At 40.0% G+C, this 16,438-nt stretch overlaps 1 protein-coding gene and 1 long non-coding RNA gene across 2 annotated transcripts in view; one reads left to right on the plus strand and one right to left on the minus strand.

Moving 5' to 3' along the window:
• Positions 1-16,438, minus strand: part of LOC134080745 (NACHT, LRR and PYD domains-containing protein 12-like) — an 83,421-nt gene that overhangs the window by 25,275 nt on the left and 41,708 nt on the right. The window contains exons 11-12 of the mRNA XM_062537375.1: positions 15,398-15,571; positions 14,743-14,798 (exon numbers count right to left, since the gene is read on the minus strand). Coding sequence (XP_062393359.1) covers positions 14,743-14,798; positions 15,398-15,571 — 230 coding nt within the window. The remainder of the gene's footprint in view (positions 1-14,742; positions 14,799-15,397; positions 15,572-16,438) is intronic.
• On the plus strand, positions 7,415-9,472 carry LOC134097475 (uncharacterized). The gene is made up of 3 exons (XR_009940920.1): positions 7,415-7,792; positions 8,443-8,686; positions 9,198-9,472. It is a non-coding gene; the product is annotated as an uncharacterized LOC134097475 (long non-coding RNA).

The raw sequence follows: 16,438 nt of genomic DNA on the forward strand, positions 1-16,438 counted from the left end.
AGACTGTTCAGAATGGGTGGATGAGTGAATGGTTTGAAGAAGATGAATGGATATAAAGTTGGATGGAATTAGGAGGACTTATTTTGATACTGTTGTGCACAGAGGATACAGGGGAACAGAATATGTAGTCTTCAGAGAGGAGCCTGAGAGAAACTGACAGTTGGTGCCCAGGTGGCTGACCAGCTGGGGTAACATTCTAATTGCTGCCGTGATGTCATAATGAGCAATGTTAAGTCTATGGGGGAAATGGTGATAGTTTTTAACTAATAGTTTAAAAAGTATAAAAGTTACAAAGTTGAAAAATACAAAGCACATATGGCATAAGCAAGACCTACGCAACAAAGTTTGAATGAAGTTTCTACGTTAAACGGTTGAAGCTGAATTGCGAGCGTTAGAAGAAGAAGTTTAATAACTAGAAATGCAATTCCAAGGAATTACCAGTGCATGAAAATGCAAAAATAGATGGATAATGTAGATATGGTTGCTAAGGTGTAGCTAGGGTAAACATGGTGGTTGCATAGTTTACAGAGAGTTGATAGTGTGAAGGTAGACAGTTTAAAGATGAAACATTCCAGCTCTAACTTAACTAGTGATTTCTATTCATGTTAAAATGTTGATTAGCTAACTTAGGTAATGATTTCTAGCAGTTACGCTAAAAATGCTAATTATGGTAGCAATGATAACTTTACTAACAATGCTAACCAGGTTGATTAGCTAACTTAACCGATGATTTCTAGCAGTAATGCTAAAAATGCTAACTATGCTAACAATGTTAACTATGCTAACAATGCTAACCAGGTTGATTAGCTAACTTAGCTGATCATTTCTAGCAGTTATGCTAAAATGCTAACTATGCTAACAATGCTAACCATGCTAACTAGCTAACTTGCTAGTGAGGACTTTTATTTTGAAACATTTGTTGCTAGGGTATCCATGGTGGCCACTATCAGGAAACAAGAAGTTACTGCAGTATAATCATGTTGGTTGCTATGGAAACGGCCATAAACACTTAATTTTAATGGTTGCTATGTTGGTTGCTAGGTACATGGAGGTTTCATGTAGTTGACTGGAGGCATAGTGGATGATAACTGACAGTTGGAATGGTTGAACAGTTCAATAGTTGAGTAGTTTCAATGGTTAAATGATTTAATAGTGAATTATTGCAGTGAGGACCTTTATTTTGAAACAGTTGTGGACAGAGGACGTAGTGAAACAGGATCTGTAGTCTTAATGAGATTGTATGCTTAAAGCCTGAGACAGAAGGTGCCTCTCATATAGCGTTTACGCGTCCTCTCTCGCTCCTCACTGATCTACATAAAGAATGATGGAGCGGCAACAATGGGATAGTCTAGCCCTTCTTCTATCTTTCTTTATCTAGATCATTGAGGATCGAGGAGCGAGGGAGGACATATAAACGCTGCTTGAGAGGGACCCACAGTAAATACTTTAAAAGTTGTATGTAGATAGTCTAATTAATGTTGATAGACAGAATGTTTAATGGATGTTGATAGGCAGATTGTTTAATAGATATTGATTGACAGTTTAATGGGTAGATGAGTGAATGGTCTGAAGAAGATGAATGGATAGAAGGTTGGATGGAATGTGCCTTATATTCTTGTTAAGAGAGACACTGAGTGCGTTTACATGGACATTAATATTCCGAATATGGACCTTATTCTGAATATTGACAATATTCAGAATAAGGTGTTTACATGAGTTATTAAAATAATACTCCGTTCATATTCCCGTTTACATGACACGCAGCATACTCTGATTAATGAAAGTTCTAACGTGCCTTCCCTGAATGTTTCCATAGTAACTTTATCACTAGCTATGCTGCCACATAGCCTACTGCATGTCGCTACTATGCCGTCTAACGTATTTCTTCCTCGCTTCAAAGTGTAGCCTACCTTCTTCTTCATTCTCGACATCTTTTCTGAGGCTCCGCTTATAAATAACTTTGAAAAGTTTGCCGCCAGAAGTTCTTTTTCGTTTCTTTTACTGTCGCAACAGAAAAATACCATGGGCCGTCAAACAGTTTGTTGTTATTTGCCATAATGCTGTGTTTAATTGTCGCGAAATACCGTGAATATTCCAATAGAACGTCATTATTCCGAATAAGGTGTTTACATGTCTAGAATGCACCTAAATAACCAGAATATGATCGGAATACTCCACCTATTTCATTCCGGTTATGCTTATTCCGAAAATGACCTTATTCCGGTTAAGGCAATCGGAAAATGATGTTTACATGGGAGTATCTTATTCTGAATATGGTCTTAACCAGGTTAATATCGGAATATCAATGTCCATGTAAACGCACTCACTGAGTGCGTTTACATGGACATTAATATTCAGAATATGGACCTTATTCTGAATATTGACAATATTCAGAATAAGGTGTTTACATGAGTTATTAAAAGAATACTCCGTTCATATTCCCGTTTACATGACACGCAGCATACTCTGATTAATGAAAGTTCTAACGTGCCTTCCCTGAATGTTTCCATAGTAACTTTATCACTAGCTATGCTGCCACATAGCCTACTGTATGTCGCTACTATGCTGTCTAACGTAGGCCTATTTCTTCCTCGCTTCAAAGTGTAGCCTACCTTCTTCTTCATTCTCGACATCTTTTCTGAGGCCCCGCTTATAAATAACTTTGAAAGTTTGCCGCTAGAAGGTCTTTTTCTTTTCTTTTACTGTCGCGACAGAAGAAATACCATAGGCCGTCAAACAGTTTGTTGTTATTTGCCATAATGCTGTGTTTAATTGTCGCGAAACACCGTGAATATTCCAATAGAACGTCATTATTCCGAATAAGGTGTTTACATGTCTAGAATGCACCTACATAACCAGAATATGATCGGAATACTCCACCTATTTCATTCCGGTTATGCTTATTCCGAAAATGACCTTATTCCGGTTAAGGCAATCGAAAAATGATGTTTACATGGGAGTATCTTATTCTGAATATGGTCTTAACCAGGTTAATATCGGAATATTAATGTCCATGTAAACGCACTCACTGATACAGCTCTCTGAGAGTAGTTGATACAGGTGTAATCAATTTAACTGGCTAGTCTTAAGAGAGCCAGAGTAGCCTACTCTTAAAGCCTGAGACAGAGTAAACAATTTAAAAGTTGAATGTAGATAGTCTAATTAATGTTGATAGACAGAGAGTTTAATGGATGTTGATAGACAGATTGTTTAATAGATGTTGATAGACAGTTTAATGGGTGGATGAGTGAATGGTCTGAAGAAGATGAATGGATAGAATGTTGGCTGGAATGTGCCTTATATTCTTGTAGAATGGAGAGACACAGCTCTCTACTGAGAGTAGTGGATACAGATACAGGTGTAATCAATTTAACTGTCTAGTCTTAAGAGAGCCAGCCTGAGACAGAGTAGATTGTTTAAAAGTTCAATGTAGAGCGTCTAATTGATGTTGATAGGCAGACTGTTTAGAATGGGTGGATGAGTGAATGGTTTGAAGAAGATGAATGGATATAAAGTTGGATGGAATTAGGAGGACTTATTTTGATACTGTTGTGCGCAGAGGATAGAGGGGAACAGAATATGTCGTCTTCAGAGAGATTGTATGCCTGAGAGAAACTGACAGTTGGTGCCCAGGTGGCTGACCAGCTGGAGTAAGATTCTAATTGCTGCCGTGATGTCATAATGAGCAATGTTAAGTCTATGGGGGAAATTGTAATAGTTTTTAACTAATAGTTTAAAAAGTATAAAAGTTACAAAGTTGAAAAGTCATAGCACACATGTCGTAAGTAAGACCTACGTAACGCAGTTTGAATGAAGTTTCTACGTTAAACGGTTCTAGCTGATTTGCGTGCGTTAGAAGAAGAATAATAAGAAGAAGAAGCCTAGGAAGAACAGTACAGTGCATTTTCATGCACTGTAATAAGAAGCCTAGGAAGAACAGTACAGTGCATTTTCATGCACTGTAATAAGAAGAATAGGAAGAACAGTACAGTGCATTTTCATGCACTGTAATAAGAAGAAGAAGCCTAGGAAGAACAGTACAGTGCATTTTCATGCACTGTAATAAGAAGACTAGGAAGAACAGTACAGTGCATTTTCATGCACTGTAACTATAATAATAAGAAGTCTAGGAAGAACAGTACAGTGCATTTTCATGCACTGTAACTAAGCGTGAAAAAATTGTGTGAAAAACAGAACATAATCTCGCGCTTCCTTAGTGCTGCTTCCAAGCCATTCCTCGCCTTTTTGTCACCTCTGAAACATGACGTATAGGCTACTATTATTTTTCCACGCTGGAAGACGCTTTCCAAGCTTCATGTTACTCTATTTAATTTTATAACACAGGTAAACGGCATTTCGACAACTGCACTTCGTTGTTCCCGCACGTAGGGGTGTCACGATACCAAAAAATCAGTAGTCGGTGCCAATACCAGCAAAATTACACGATTCTCGATGCCAAATTCGATACTATCGTATAAAAAAAGGATTTTCTAAAATCCCATGTACTTAATGAATTTCTTTAAATATTTGCAGAATACTGAAATATAATTTCTACAGTGCATAACAGAATACAGTATCCAATTGCAAGCATATCACATAGGCTTACACATAATTAATTCAATCACTTTTCTAATGGATTGTAGCCTACTGTATAAAAACCAACAACTTGCATCGCCTTTTTATCGCTTTGCTTTCATATAATGTGAATGCAAAGTCTTAAAAGATGCAAAGTCTTTATTTGAAACACACACACATTCTGTAACTATTCATACATTCTATATACTGAAATTTCTGATCTTCATAACAGCAAACTTTATGCAGATTATAGCCAACTATTCATATTACAACTCCACCTCTTAAATTCAGCCGTCTGGTTGAAGCCTCAAAATATTGTAAACAAAGTAGCAGGCTAATCTTATCATAGGCTACTCTACTGGTTGGACTGTTCAGTATCCCCACATGTGTTTAAGTTTCAAGGTAAGCTACTTTTTCTCCTTGGGACAGGCCCTTTTAAGTCTTGGAGTTGAAAAACATTGGTATTGAGATGGTCAGTCAACTTGAATGCAAGTTTTAATCAAATGTCTGCTGCATAGCCTGCTAATGATGCTAACCGGATTTTAAACAGCAATTTAGCTAGTCGTCTTCTGTGCGTCATTGCGTTCACGATTGTGAATGTTTTATTTGGATTAAATGTGCATGTCGTGGGCGGGTGTCCATTGACCACGCACGAGAGCGGGCCAAGGAGAGTGAGTTTACTTCTACTGTTTGGTAAAGTTGCACGCATAGTCTACAAACGATGTGGAAGAAGAACTATCCACCCGGGCAGCGTCAGGTGCATCAGTACGACCACGCTTCCAGGAATGATTGGTTGGTTTTCATGGAGACAGACGCTGTGTGCACGGAGGGGACTGTGTGTGTGTGCATGCATGAGAGACAGACGCGTGAGTGACAGAGAGGGAGAGCAGGGAAAGGAAATTCAGCTTAACGAATGTTGCGTGTTTTTCAATAGCGTTGAAAAATAGATAAATAAATAAAATAAAAAGTAACGAAACCATATGTGGCGGCCGGTGCTGAATCTGTGGCGCATCGCCTCAAATTAGTCTATGTGTGGGAAACACTGTATTGCCCCCATCAGTTCCGGAAGAGTCGCAGCACCGATGCTTATGCTGGCGTCGGTGCTTACGGTGCTTCGAAAAAATGGGCATCGCCGGTGTTTTTTAATTTTGGAATCGAGAGGTATCGCAAGTATCGGTTCTCGTGACATCCCTACCCGCACGTCAGTAAAACAACTTAATTTTGGGCCACCTATTCCCAAAATGCGTTGCGTTTTACGTCACGTTCTCAATCTCTATACACACTCCTGCTCAACCTACACACACACACACACACACACACACCATGTCAACACAAGTAATTATACACACTCCTGATCACCCTACACACACACACACACACCATGTCAACACAGGCAATTATACACACTCCTGCTCACCCTGCTCACCCTACACACACACACACACACACACACACACACACACACACACACACAGAGCTCGACAGTCCCGCCCACAGCTGAATCCAATACAATTTCTCCATTGACAACTGGAGAATAAGCCATAAAATCGTAACCATCCATGGTAGACTTAAAACCAGCTACAGTGTTTCCCACAGATTAGAAGGCAATGTGTGGTGGTCGCCCCATGTCTGACGGGGGGGGGGGGGGGGGGGGGAGAGACAGGGGGGGGGCTTTTTATCACTCTCGCCTTTTTATCACTCTCCTTTCATATAATGTTTTTTTTTTTTTTTAACCAAGATGTGAAGCTTGTCTTCATTTGAAACACACACACATTATGTAATTATTTACATTATATACTGACATTTCTGATATTCATAACAGCAAACGTTATGCAGATTATAGCCTACTATTCATATTACAACTCCACTTCTTAAATTCAGCTGTCTGGTTGAAGCCTCAAAATATTGTAAACAAAGTAGCAGGCTAAGCTTATCATACTCTACTGGTTGGACAGTTCAGTTTCCCCACATGTGTTTAAGAGTCATTGCACGAGAAAACCAGGCAGAACAAGCAGGAGGTGGGAAGAAGGGGGTCGGCCAAATCGGCTCATACTTTGTATATGTGATAAGTATGTGGAACTATGAACAGCCATATACTTAAAACCCTCCAGCTCTTTTTTGTTATGGAGTTCTGGGACCCCTCTCAGAGACCCTCAAAAATCCAACAATTCATGGATGAAAATGACTGAAATTGCCATTTCTACCCTGATTATCCTGATAAAGATATGAACACGAGCTTTATGTTTCCATAGAGCTTAGGTAGAATAGTTTTAAAGACCAAAAGGTGCACTAGGGGGTTATCTGCACCACTGAAAGCAGAATTTTCATCCCTCTAAAATTGGTCATTTTTAGGAGGCATTATCTCACATTCGCAGTGGCTTTGGTGGATGGTTTTACTGTTGCTGGACAGAGGAACATCTTCTGATTCAAAAACAATGGTCGTCTAATTGGGCCACACATAATGTGCGCCGTGCCAGGAGGGTCTTTCCGGTATTTTTTCGGATTTTGGAGTATAATAAACCAGGTAATAATATCTCACTATAGAGTAATTTATGGTCAATTTTTGTGTCACTGTATGACAAATTGTTAAAGAAAGCTTTAATTAACTAGAAAATCACTCAAAGAGTGCAGACCTCTGCATGCATTGATGCTCTTGGTTGTCATACATTTGAAACTAGACTATTCAGATCGTCACCGAGTGGCCATACCATGCCATTACATCGCAAACATCTGGCATTAAATCTGTTTGTGATGTAATGCCATGGTATGGCCATGTGATGGCGATCTCAATATGGTTTATCTAGTGCCCTATATGTGGAGAGTACCGCCAACTGTGTTTGGAATGTTCAGAGCAGTTCTGCCAAGGATTGGTTCAGAGGTGGTCACGTGTTTTATGGACGCCATTTTTACTACCAAAAGTACTTTTGACTAGAATGCTTTCTAATGCTTTCAGATGGCAGTGTTTGAGTATCGTTGGCATTAAGTCTTAATATCTTCACCATACAGCGACCCATTTTCTCACTGGAAACTTTTCTGATAACGTTAACATTATAACGTTTACGTCATAAGCATTTTTAGTGATAAGACTTGTTAAGACATTTGCAGCACGGATTTTGTTTAACTACCCGGAGAGATGCCACTTCTGGAGGAGCAGCGAATACATCATACATCGTTCGTCTTAACCTTGTCTAAAAGGAAAACGGTTGGAACAACTCTGGTAAATAAGGTTTTTCATCTCATACTATTATTTATGGTCTTAATTTCCTTGCATTTTTGCGTTTTTGAAGCACTAAAGTGGCTATTAAGACAAGCAGCCAGTACGTAGTGTTGTGTGTGTTTACTAATAGTGCTACAGCTGCTTAGCAGGTAACATAGCGATCTGTAATCATTGATAAACTTGTTAGTTTTGCATTTTCTTTCTTGTCGAGCAAAATAAGACAACGTCTTGTTTGCCTATTTTAAGAATGTCCTCCTGCTTGACTGAAATAGCTGGTCGGATAATTGCAGTTTGCAAGTTAGCTAGTCTTTCTATCAACGTTGTTAGAAACTTTACCAGTAGCCTAGGCACAGTATTGTCCAAATAAATCTGTTGAAATACACAGCATAGTTTGAAGATATGGTTTGCTAGCTATCTGTCAAACTTGATAGGTGGTGTGCTAATCACAACATTATTAAGTGGTGTCAATACAGACTTCAGCTCAACACTGGTTTTGTGGGCTATACTTCAATCTGTCAATCTGTCAGCCCTCTAGTGAGTGTGCCATGCTTTATTGAATCATGGTTTAAGGTGATGAATTATGTCTGTATTATAAAACAAAGCAATATAGTAAATATTATGCTTCCTCTTTGTCTTTTTTGTTATTTTAGATGTAGGTAGAGAAGAGTCAGTGGCTGGTGAAGTAAGAGGGATACAGCTGTCTGCTGATTCAAGGTCCCTGCCCCGTCGCCTCAACATCCTCAAGATCCTGTAGGCTACTGCTGCTGCTCCTTGCTTCAGCACCTTTCCCCTGATGCCTGACACCCCTCATCACCAAATCAGCCCAGTCAACATGGACCCAACATGGACCCAAGTCTCCACCACAGTGTGCACAATACACTATACACAGACAGGGTATGTGATCGGTGTCAATATTGCATGCAGACAAATTGAAATTCCTTCCAAAGAACAAGTGCTTTCCTCAGCTGGATCAATTTAAGTCAAGATAAACAACAGCTTCCTTTCTTCATCGTGTTCTACCATTAACATTATTATGTTTATATTTTTGGTTAATTAAGGCACTTAGTTGAAGTTTCTCAGGTACACTTTGCTATGATGTCATTAGTAAAATTATTAGGAGGATGTAGCGTGTGTGGTGTTAAATGGTACTGCCTTGTATTATCCAAGTCTGAGTTTGAGAGAGGAGATTCACGGTCTGCTCCCTTTGTGTCCCATGTTTTGTGGGTGTGTGTGAGAGAGTGTGCGACAGATAAATGAGTGTGGTGTAGAAGCATACACATTTAATGACAACCTGTGCACATTTCAGATTTTTTAGAAGAGCAGTCCTTACTACAGTGGTAGAAATAGTGGTATTTTTTATGTACATCTACTCTTAATGACAAGAGTTTCATTATTTTACATGCAGGACGAGAACAAAGGTACAATTGGTCTGAGGGGAGGACACCGCAGACAGCTGATCAACTCCATGTCATCTAATCAGGCCATGTAAAGGACCATGAAGGGATGGACTTGGTGGAGGACAACAATGTGACACATGAAAAGAGCACATGGAGATCTCTCATCCTCATCCCTCATGCTTATATTGCATTTCATATAGGCCTAGATTCTGATGGTCTTGTAAATGTTTGTTACACAAGTCAGAAATTGTTGTCTTTGATTATTTAATTTGATTATAATAAATGGAAATATATTTTATTGAAAAATATTTTTGAAAACCTAGCAAGTTTGTGTGTTTTAGTATCAGAATGAGCTTGTATTGGCCAAGTATATCTACAAGGAATTTGACTGGCATTAGCTGTTGGAACAATTAGACATACAGTAGTATGCAGTCAGAAGATGCATAGCCTACTATAGCACCACAATATACATAAGGCACCTACCAATAGATTGAGTCCAAAATGTATTGCAAGAGATGTGCAAGAAGCATGTGATTTAGTCTGTAAAAGTTGAACTTATGGCCAAGGTGGTGGTGTCCAATTACAAAAACAGTTCAGGAGAGTGATGGAAGTGGGAAAAATGTGATTATTCTCTGGCAGGTTTTGTGCATAGGGGTAAGTTATTATTTAACGGAAAAGTTTGAGGTCAAACTAATGGTGACCTCCATGTAGTTTTGTAATAATAATAACTTTATATAATAATAGCCTAACTTTATGATAATAATATATATATTTTTTTAAATAACATTTAATTTCAATTAAAACTATTTTCTTTTACTGTCCCAGAGTCTATTGAAACAACATACTTATTGATAAAAAAGAAAATAAATAGCATATTTTAGTCTTGCCTCATGCACGGTCGAAATACATTATGTCCGAATCTGGAGGTCAGACGTCAAATCAGTGATTCAAAGAGTTGCTGCAACATGGATCGCTGGCTTAAGTAAGGTAAGATGTTATTCATTGTGCCCTAAACAGGCTTATTTCACCAAAATGAAGCTTTCAGCTTTCTCTTACTGCCTTATTTCAAGGTGTTTCCTCAGACTAATATCTAACTGCTGTAAGAAATTGGATAAACAAAGTTCGCCTCGTAGGCGTTTTCAGAGCTAGCTGGCTCCGACTAGGCAACGTTTATTACTATTTATCTGGTCTTTGCTAATTTTTTCAAAATGTATAATGCAGCGTATTTGCAACAGCATTAACATCTTAATGGATAGTGATGCACATTATAACATTTATAGGCTTGTTTATGACGATGTTAAGCTATTTGTTTCAACATGTCATATTCGCCCTATTGACCATCATTGAGACGAACGTCACTTCCGGTAGTAAAGATGGCGCCCATGATTTGAGTTGGCGATACTCTCCACATATAGGGCACTAGGTTTATCATAGGCCAAAACACGACAAATTCTGCTAAAGACCCTCCTGGCACGGCACACATTATGTGTGGCCCAATTAGACGACAATTGTTTTTGAATCAGTAGATGTTCCTTTCTCCAGCAACAGTAAAACCATCCACCAAAGCCACTGCGAATACGAGATAATGCTTCTTAAAAATGACCGAAATTTAGAGGGGGGGACATTCTGCTTTCAGTGGTGTAGATAACCCCTCGGCGCACCTTTTGGTCTTTAAAACTATGCTACCTAGGCTCTATGGAAATATAAAGCTTATGTTCATATCTTTATCAGGATAATCAGGGTAGAAATGGCAATTTCAGTCACTTTCATCCATGAATTGTTGGATTTTTGAGGGTCTCTGAGAGGGGTCCCAGAACTCCATAACAAAAAACAGCTGGAGGGTTTTAAGTATATGGCTGTTCATAGTTCCACATACAGTACTTATCACATATACAAAGTATGAGCCGATTTGGCCGACCCCCTTCTTCCCACCTCTGCCTGGTTTTCTCATGCAATGACTCTTAAGATTCAAGGTAAGCTAATACTTTTTCTCCTTGGGACAGGCCCTTTTAAGTTTTAATCAAATGTCTGCAGCATAGCCTACTAATGATGCTAACCGAATATAACAGTAATTTAGCTAGCCGTCTTCTGTGCGTCAATGCGTTCACGATTGTGAATGTTTTATTTGGATTAAATGTGCATGTCCATTAAATGTCCATTAAGCACGCACGAGAGCGGGCCAAGGAGAATGAGTTTACTTCTACTGTTTGGTAATTAAGTTGCACGCATAGTCTACAAAAGTTGCGGGAGAACTTTATGCTTCTACCCGAGCAGCGTCAGGTGCATCAGTGCAACCACCGACCACGCTTCCAGGGATGATCTCGTTGGTTTTCATGGAGACAGACAGCCGCGGTGTGCACGGAGGGGAGGGGCTGTGTGTGTGCGTATGTGTGTGTGTGCGTGTGTGTGTGTGTGTGTGTGTGTGTATGAGAGACAGACACGTGAGTGACAGAGAGGGAGCGCAGGGAAAGGAAATTCAGCTTTACGAATGCTGCGTGTTTTTCAATAGCGTTTCAAAATAAATAAATAAAAGAATAACGAAACGCAATATGTGGCGGCCGGTGCTGAATCTGTGGCGCACCGCCACAAATTTGTCTATGTGTGGGAAACACTGAGCTACAGTGTGACTAAGTGATTGTACCTGCTCATATTGATGGCAAAAGTTAATGGGCCATCAACCTTGTTTTGAGAAAAAACCTGTTTTATTTGCGATTTTAACAAGAGAGTACTACACTACCCAACACCCTAACGTGTAAAACTGGTGAAAGCAGAGCCTTTGATTGGTAGAGATCGCCGTTGCCATGGCAATCCCAAACAAACTGGTTCAACTTTTAACGCACATCTCGCTGGAACTTCAAAACTTATACACACTCCTGCTCACCCTACACACACACACACCATGTCAACACAGGCAATTATACACACTCCTGCTTACCCACACACACACACACACACCATGTCAACACAGGCAATTATACACACTCCTGCTCACCCCACACACACACACACACACACACACACACACACAGAGCTCGACAGTCCCGCCCACAGCCGATTCCGGATGTAAGAATCCAATACGCGCCTATCGTCTCGCTGGAACTTCAAAACTTAAATGGCTGCAGGGCTGTCAGAACCGATGTGTGGTCTTCCGAAAAATAACGGTTTTCTCATCTTGAAGGTTGAATTTACTCAATGGAAACGGTAAGAAGTAATCATCTTCTTGTCTCAGATTAATATGGAACCATGTTAAACTATCGTTAGGCTGCAAATGTTGGAAATGTGTGTACGTTTGCAAAGCATCACAGGATTTGAGTTCTTTAACTCGGAATTTAAAATACAGCGCCCTCCACAATTATTGGCACCCCTGGTTAAGATGTGTTCTTTAGCTTCTAATAAATTCTTTTTTTTTTCCAAATAATATAGGACCACAATGAAAAAAAGCGTAAAATCCAACCTTTAATACAAGTGCATTTATTTAGAAGGAAAAAAATCCCACATTAAGAAATAATTATTTTGTATCAAATCATGTGTGCCACAATTATTGGCACCCCTGATGTTAATGCTTTGTACAACCCCCTTTTGCTAATAAAACAGCACCTAATCTTGTCTTATAATGTTTCACAAGATTAGAGAAAACAGAAAGAGGGATCTTCGACCATTTATCTTTGCACAAAATCTCCAAATCATCCAACGACCTGGGTTCTCTCCTCTGCACTCTCCTCTTCAACTCAGCCCACAGGTTTTCAATGGGGCTGAGGTCTGGGAACTGAGATGGCCATGGTAGGAGCTTGATACGGTGTCTGGTGAACCATTTCTGTGTAGACTTGGCCATATGTTTAGGGTCATTATCTTGCTGAAAGACCCAGTGACAATCCATCTTCAGCTTTCGGGCAGAGGCCACCAGATTTTGATTTAAAATGTCCTGGTATTTCAAAGCATTCATGATGCCATGCACCCTAACAAGGTTCCCAGGCCCTTTGGAAGAGAAACAGGCCCACAGCATCACCGATCCTCCCCCATATTTCACAGTGGGCATGAGGTGCTGTTCTGCATACTCATCTTTATGTTACGCCAGACCCACTTAGAGTGTTTGTTGGCAAAAAGCTCTAACTTTGTCTCATCTGACCAAAGCACACGGTCCCAGTTGAAGGCCCAGTACCGCTCCAGATGTTTGTGCTTATGATTTTGAGTGAGAAAGGTTTTTTTCCCTGCATGCCTCCCAAACAACTTGTTGGCATGTAGATAGCGCCTGATGGTTGTTTTGGAGACTTTGTGACCCCAAGATGCAACCATTTGATGCAATTCTTTAACAGTGAGTTTTGGAGATTTTTTTTATTTCTCTTACCATCCTCCTCACTGTGCGTGGTGGCAAAATAAACTTGCGTCCTCTTCCAGGCTTGTTTACCACTGTTCCAGTTGTTTTAAACTTCTTAACGATTCCTCTGACCATAGATATGGGCAGGTGTGCGAGTGGCTATTTTCTTATAGCCATTGCCTTACTTGTGAAGGTCGACACACATCTGCCTTACTTGAACAGTGTGTTCCTTTGTCTTTCCCATGTTGAAGAGAAATGGCCTCTGTGTCACGTCATATTGATAGCCCAGGGAAACAGGATGTTAAGAATTACTAATTAAATGTTCCTACATACTCTGATTGACTTTGTAAACTACTGTAGAAATGACAGAAATGACAGAAATACTTTAATTACATTTATTTCCTAGGAATTGTTAGGGGTGCCAATAATTGTGGAACAGGTGATTTTATGAAAAACAATTATTTCTTAATGTGGGATTTTTTTTCCTTCTAAATAAATGCACTTGTATTAAAGGTTGGATTTTACGCTTTTTTTCATTGTAGTCCTATATTATTTGGAAAAAAAATGAATTTATTAGAAGCTAAAGAACACATCTTAACCAGGGGTGCCAATAATTGTGGAGGGCGCTGTATGTACACAGTCTTGTACCTTTGCCTTTTCTTTGTTTTTCTGATAGGTTTTTTTTTGCCCAAAATGATTTGTTGTATAAGTCACACCGTAGCTGTTTAGCCTAAGGCATGGTCTAAATCTCTTTACATACAGATTTTTCCAGACGTCAATGGGAGAAATTAATGAGAAAATTACATCCGGAATCTAAGCTCTCTCGGAGGAGGGGCGGGACTGTCGAGCTCTATTCAAGCCAACCAAAACAAACTTACAAACCTACTCAACCTACCAGCACATACTGTACACCATAGATATATATATATATATGTCTATGCTGTACACACACACACACAGACCCCCTCCCCCCCACACACACAAACACCATACACACAGCTGCACACACACACATACTGTACATAGATACTCCCCCTCCACACACACACGCACACCACATCAGAACACACACACACACGCACACACACTTGTACACACCATACCAACACACACACACACACACACACACACACACCTCCTCACCCTACCAAACACATGCACACACTCACATTGTTATTACACACCCATACACATGTGCAAGCTAAAACATGTGAATGTAAATGATATTAGAAACTTACATCTCAGCAAACCTGGTCGTGCTCTGTCTAAAGCATGGGCTAAAGCGGGGTCAGTTCTGTAAGAAAAACTAAATGTCACACACATGTAACATTTCACAGATGTCAAGACTGCTGTTTTTCTTTCACGGAGGGAGACAATCATGAAGCCCCGACACTGCCAGTCCTGTACTTAGATTAGAGTTAGTGAGAAACCTGAGGACTCCATCTGAATAACAGATGCACTTTCCAGCAGTGAAACTCCATTATTTAATGCATGATCAGGGACCACCAGCAACGCCTTCACAGCTCACCTGTGGGTCACTGACCACTTGTTGAGAACCCTGAATTAATGATTGATTGTTGTACTACTTTCTTTGGTTACTGACAGTGAAAATAGGTCTAATGGATATTTAACTTCATTACATTTTGATCTACTTCATAAGTGTCCTGATACAGAATTAATAGCCCCCCGTCACACAATCAGAAAATAGTATTCTTTTTCCTCCTGGGAATAAACAGCTCCCTGTTCCTCTGCTCACCTCCCTGTCTTTCTGTTAATCTCACAGCCTGGAATCTGAGAGGTGTTCCACTTCACTCGGTATGAAGAAATAACTAAGGTCTCTACAATCAAGACAATTTCTAAATGTACAGCACTGGGGTTTCTTTCTGTACATACTTAAGTATCTCCAGTTTACAAACAGGATCGTCCAGTCTAGCAGATAACAGCTTCAGTCCTGATTCTCCAAGACAATTGTAGCTCAGATCCAGCTCTCTTAGATGGGAGGGGTTTGAAGTCAGAGCTGAAGCCAGAAAACCACAACCGTTCTCTGAGATGAGACAATCAGAGAGCCTGAGAGAGAGAGCAGGGGGGAGAGAGAGAGAGAGAGAGAAGGGGGGGAGGGTTAATATGGTGACAATGACGTGAAGTATTGAAATAGCACACACTCCTCCTTAAACACTTTTTTTATTGAACTGAAAGAAACATCTCCTATTAAAGCGTAAGTTTGGCGGAAAATGAAAATAAAGCTATTTTCTGAATGAAAATACATCAACTAAGCCGTGGAGGAAGCAATTTTCGCTCATCACGCAGTACAGTGCTAGCACTGGCAGGACCTACAGCCCAAAATCGCAAACAGTGGGTTAGCATGGGGCTTTCAGCCAAGCGCTTTCAAAATCGCATTTTTAAACCACTAACATTGCTCAAAACAGCGGCAAACCTCGTCAGCAGCTTGCTCAAGGTGTCTACACATAAAACGAAGCACCAATCAGTCTGTAAACTTTGGAATAGTCTGTATACACGTGGAATCAATTCCAGACCGCAACCCCGTCTGAGGCAAGGAAATGTCTCACGAGATCTCACAAGGAAGCACGGGAGCTATTCCTACGGGTAGTCAAAATCGCATTTTTAAACCACTAACATTGCTCAAAACAGCGCCAAACCTCGTCAGAAGCTTGCTCTAGGTGTCTACACATAAAACGAACCACCAACAACTTGGCTCACGAACCCGACGTTTATAAAAGAAGACTGTTATGAACACTTCCAGTTCCTCACGAAGGAAAGTCCACGAGCTCTCGTGTGAGATCTCGTGTGACATTTCTGTGCTTCAGATGCAATGTTAGTGGTTTAAAAATGTGATTTTGAAAATTACTTCCTCCACGGCTTAGTTGATGTATTTTCATTCAGAAAATAGCTTTATTTTCATTTTCCGCCAAACTT

The sequence above is a fragment of the Sardina pilchardus genome, chromosome 1 (genome assembly GCF_963854185.1).
Source record: "Sardina pilchardus chromosome 1, fSarPil1.1, whole genome shotgun sequence".
Taxonomy (NCBI): Eukaryota; Metazoa; Chordata; class Actinopteri; order Clupeiformes; family Clupeidae; genus Sardina; species Sardina pilchardus.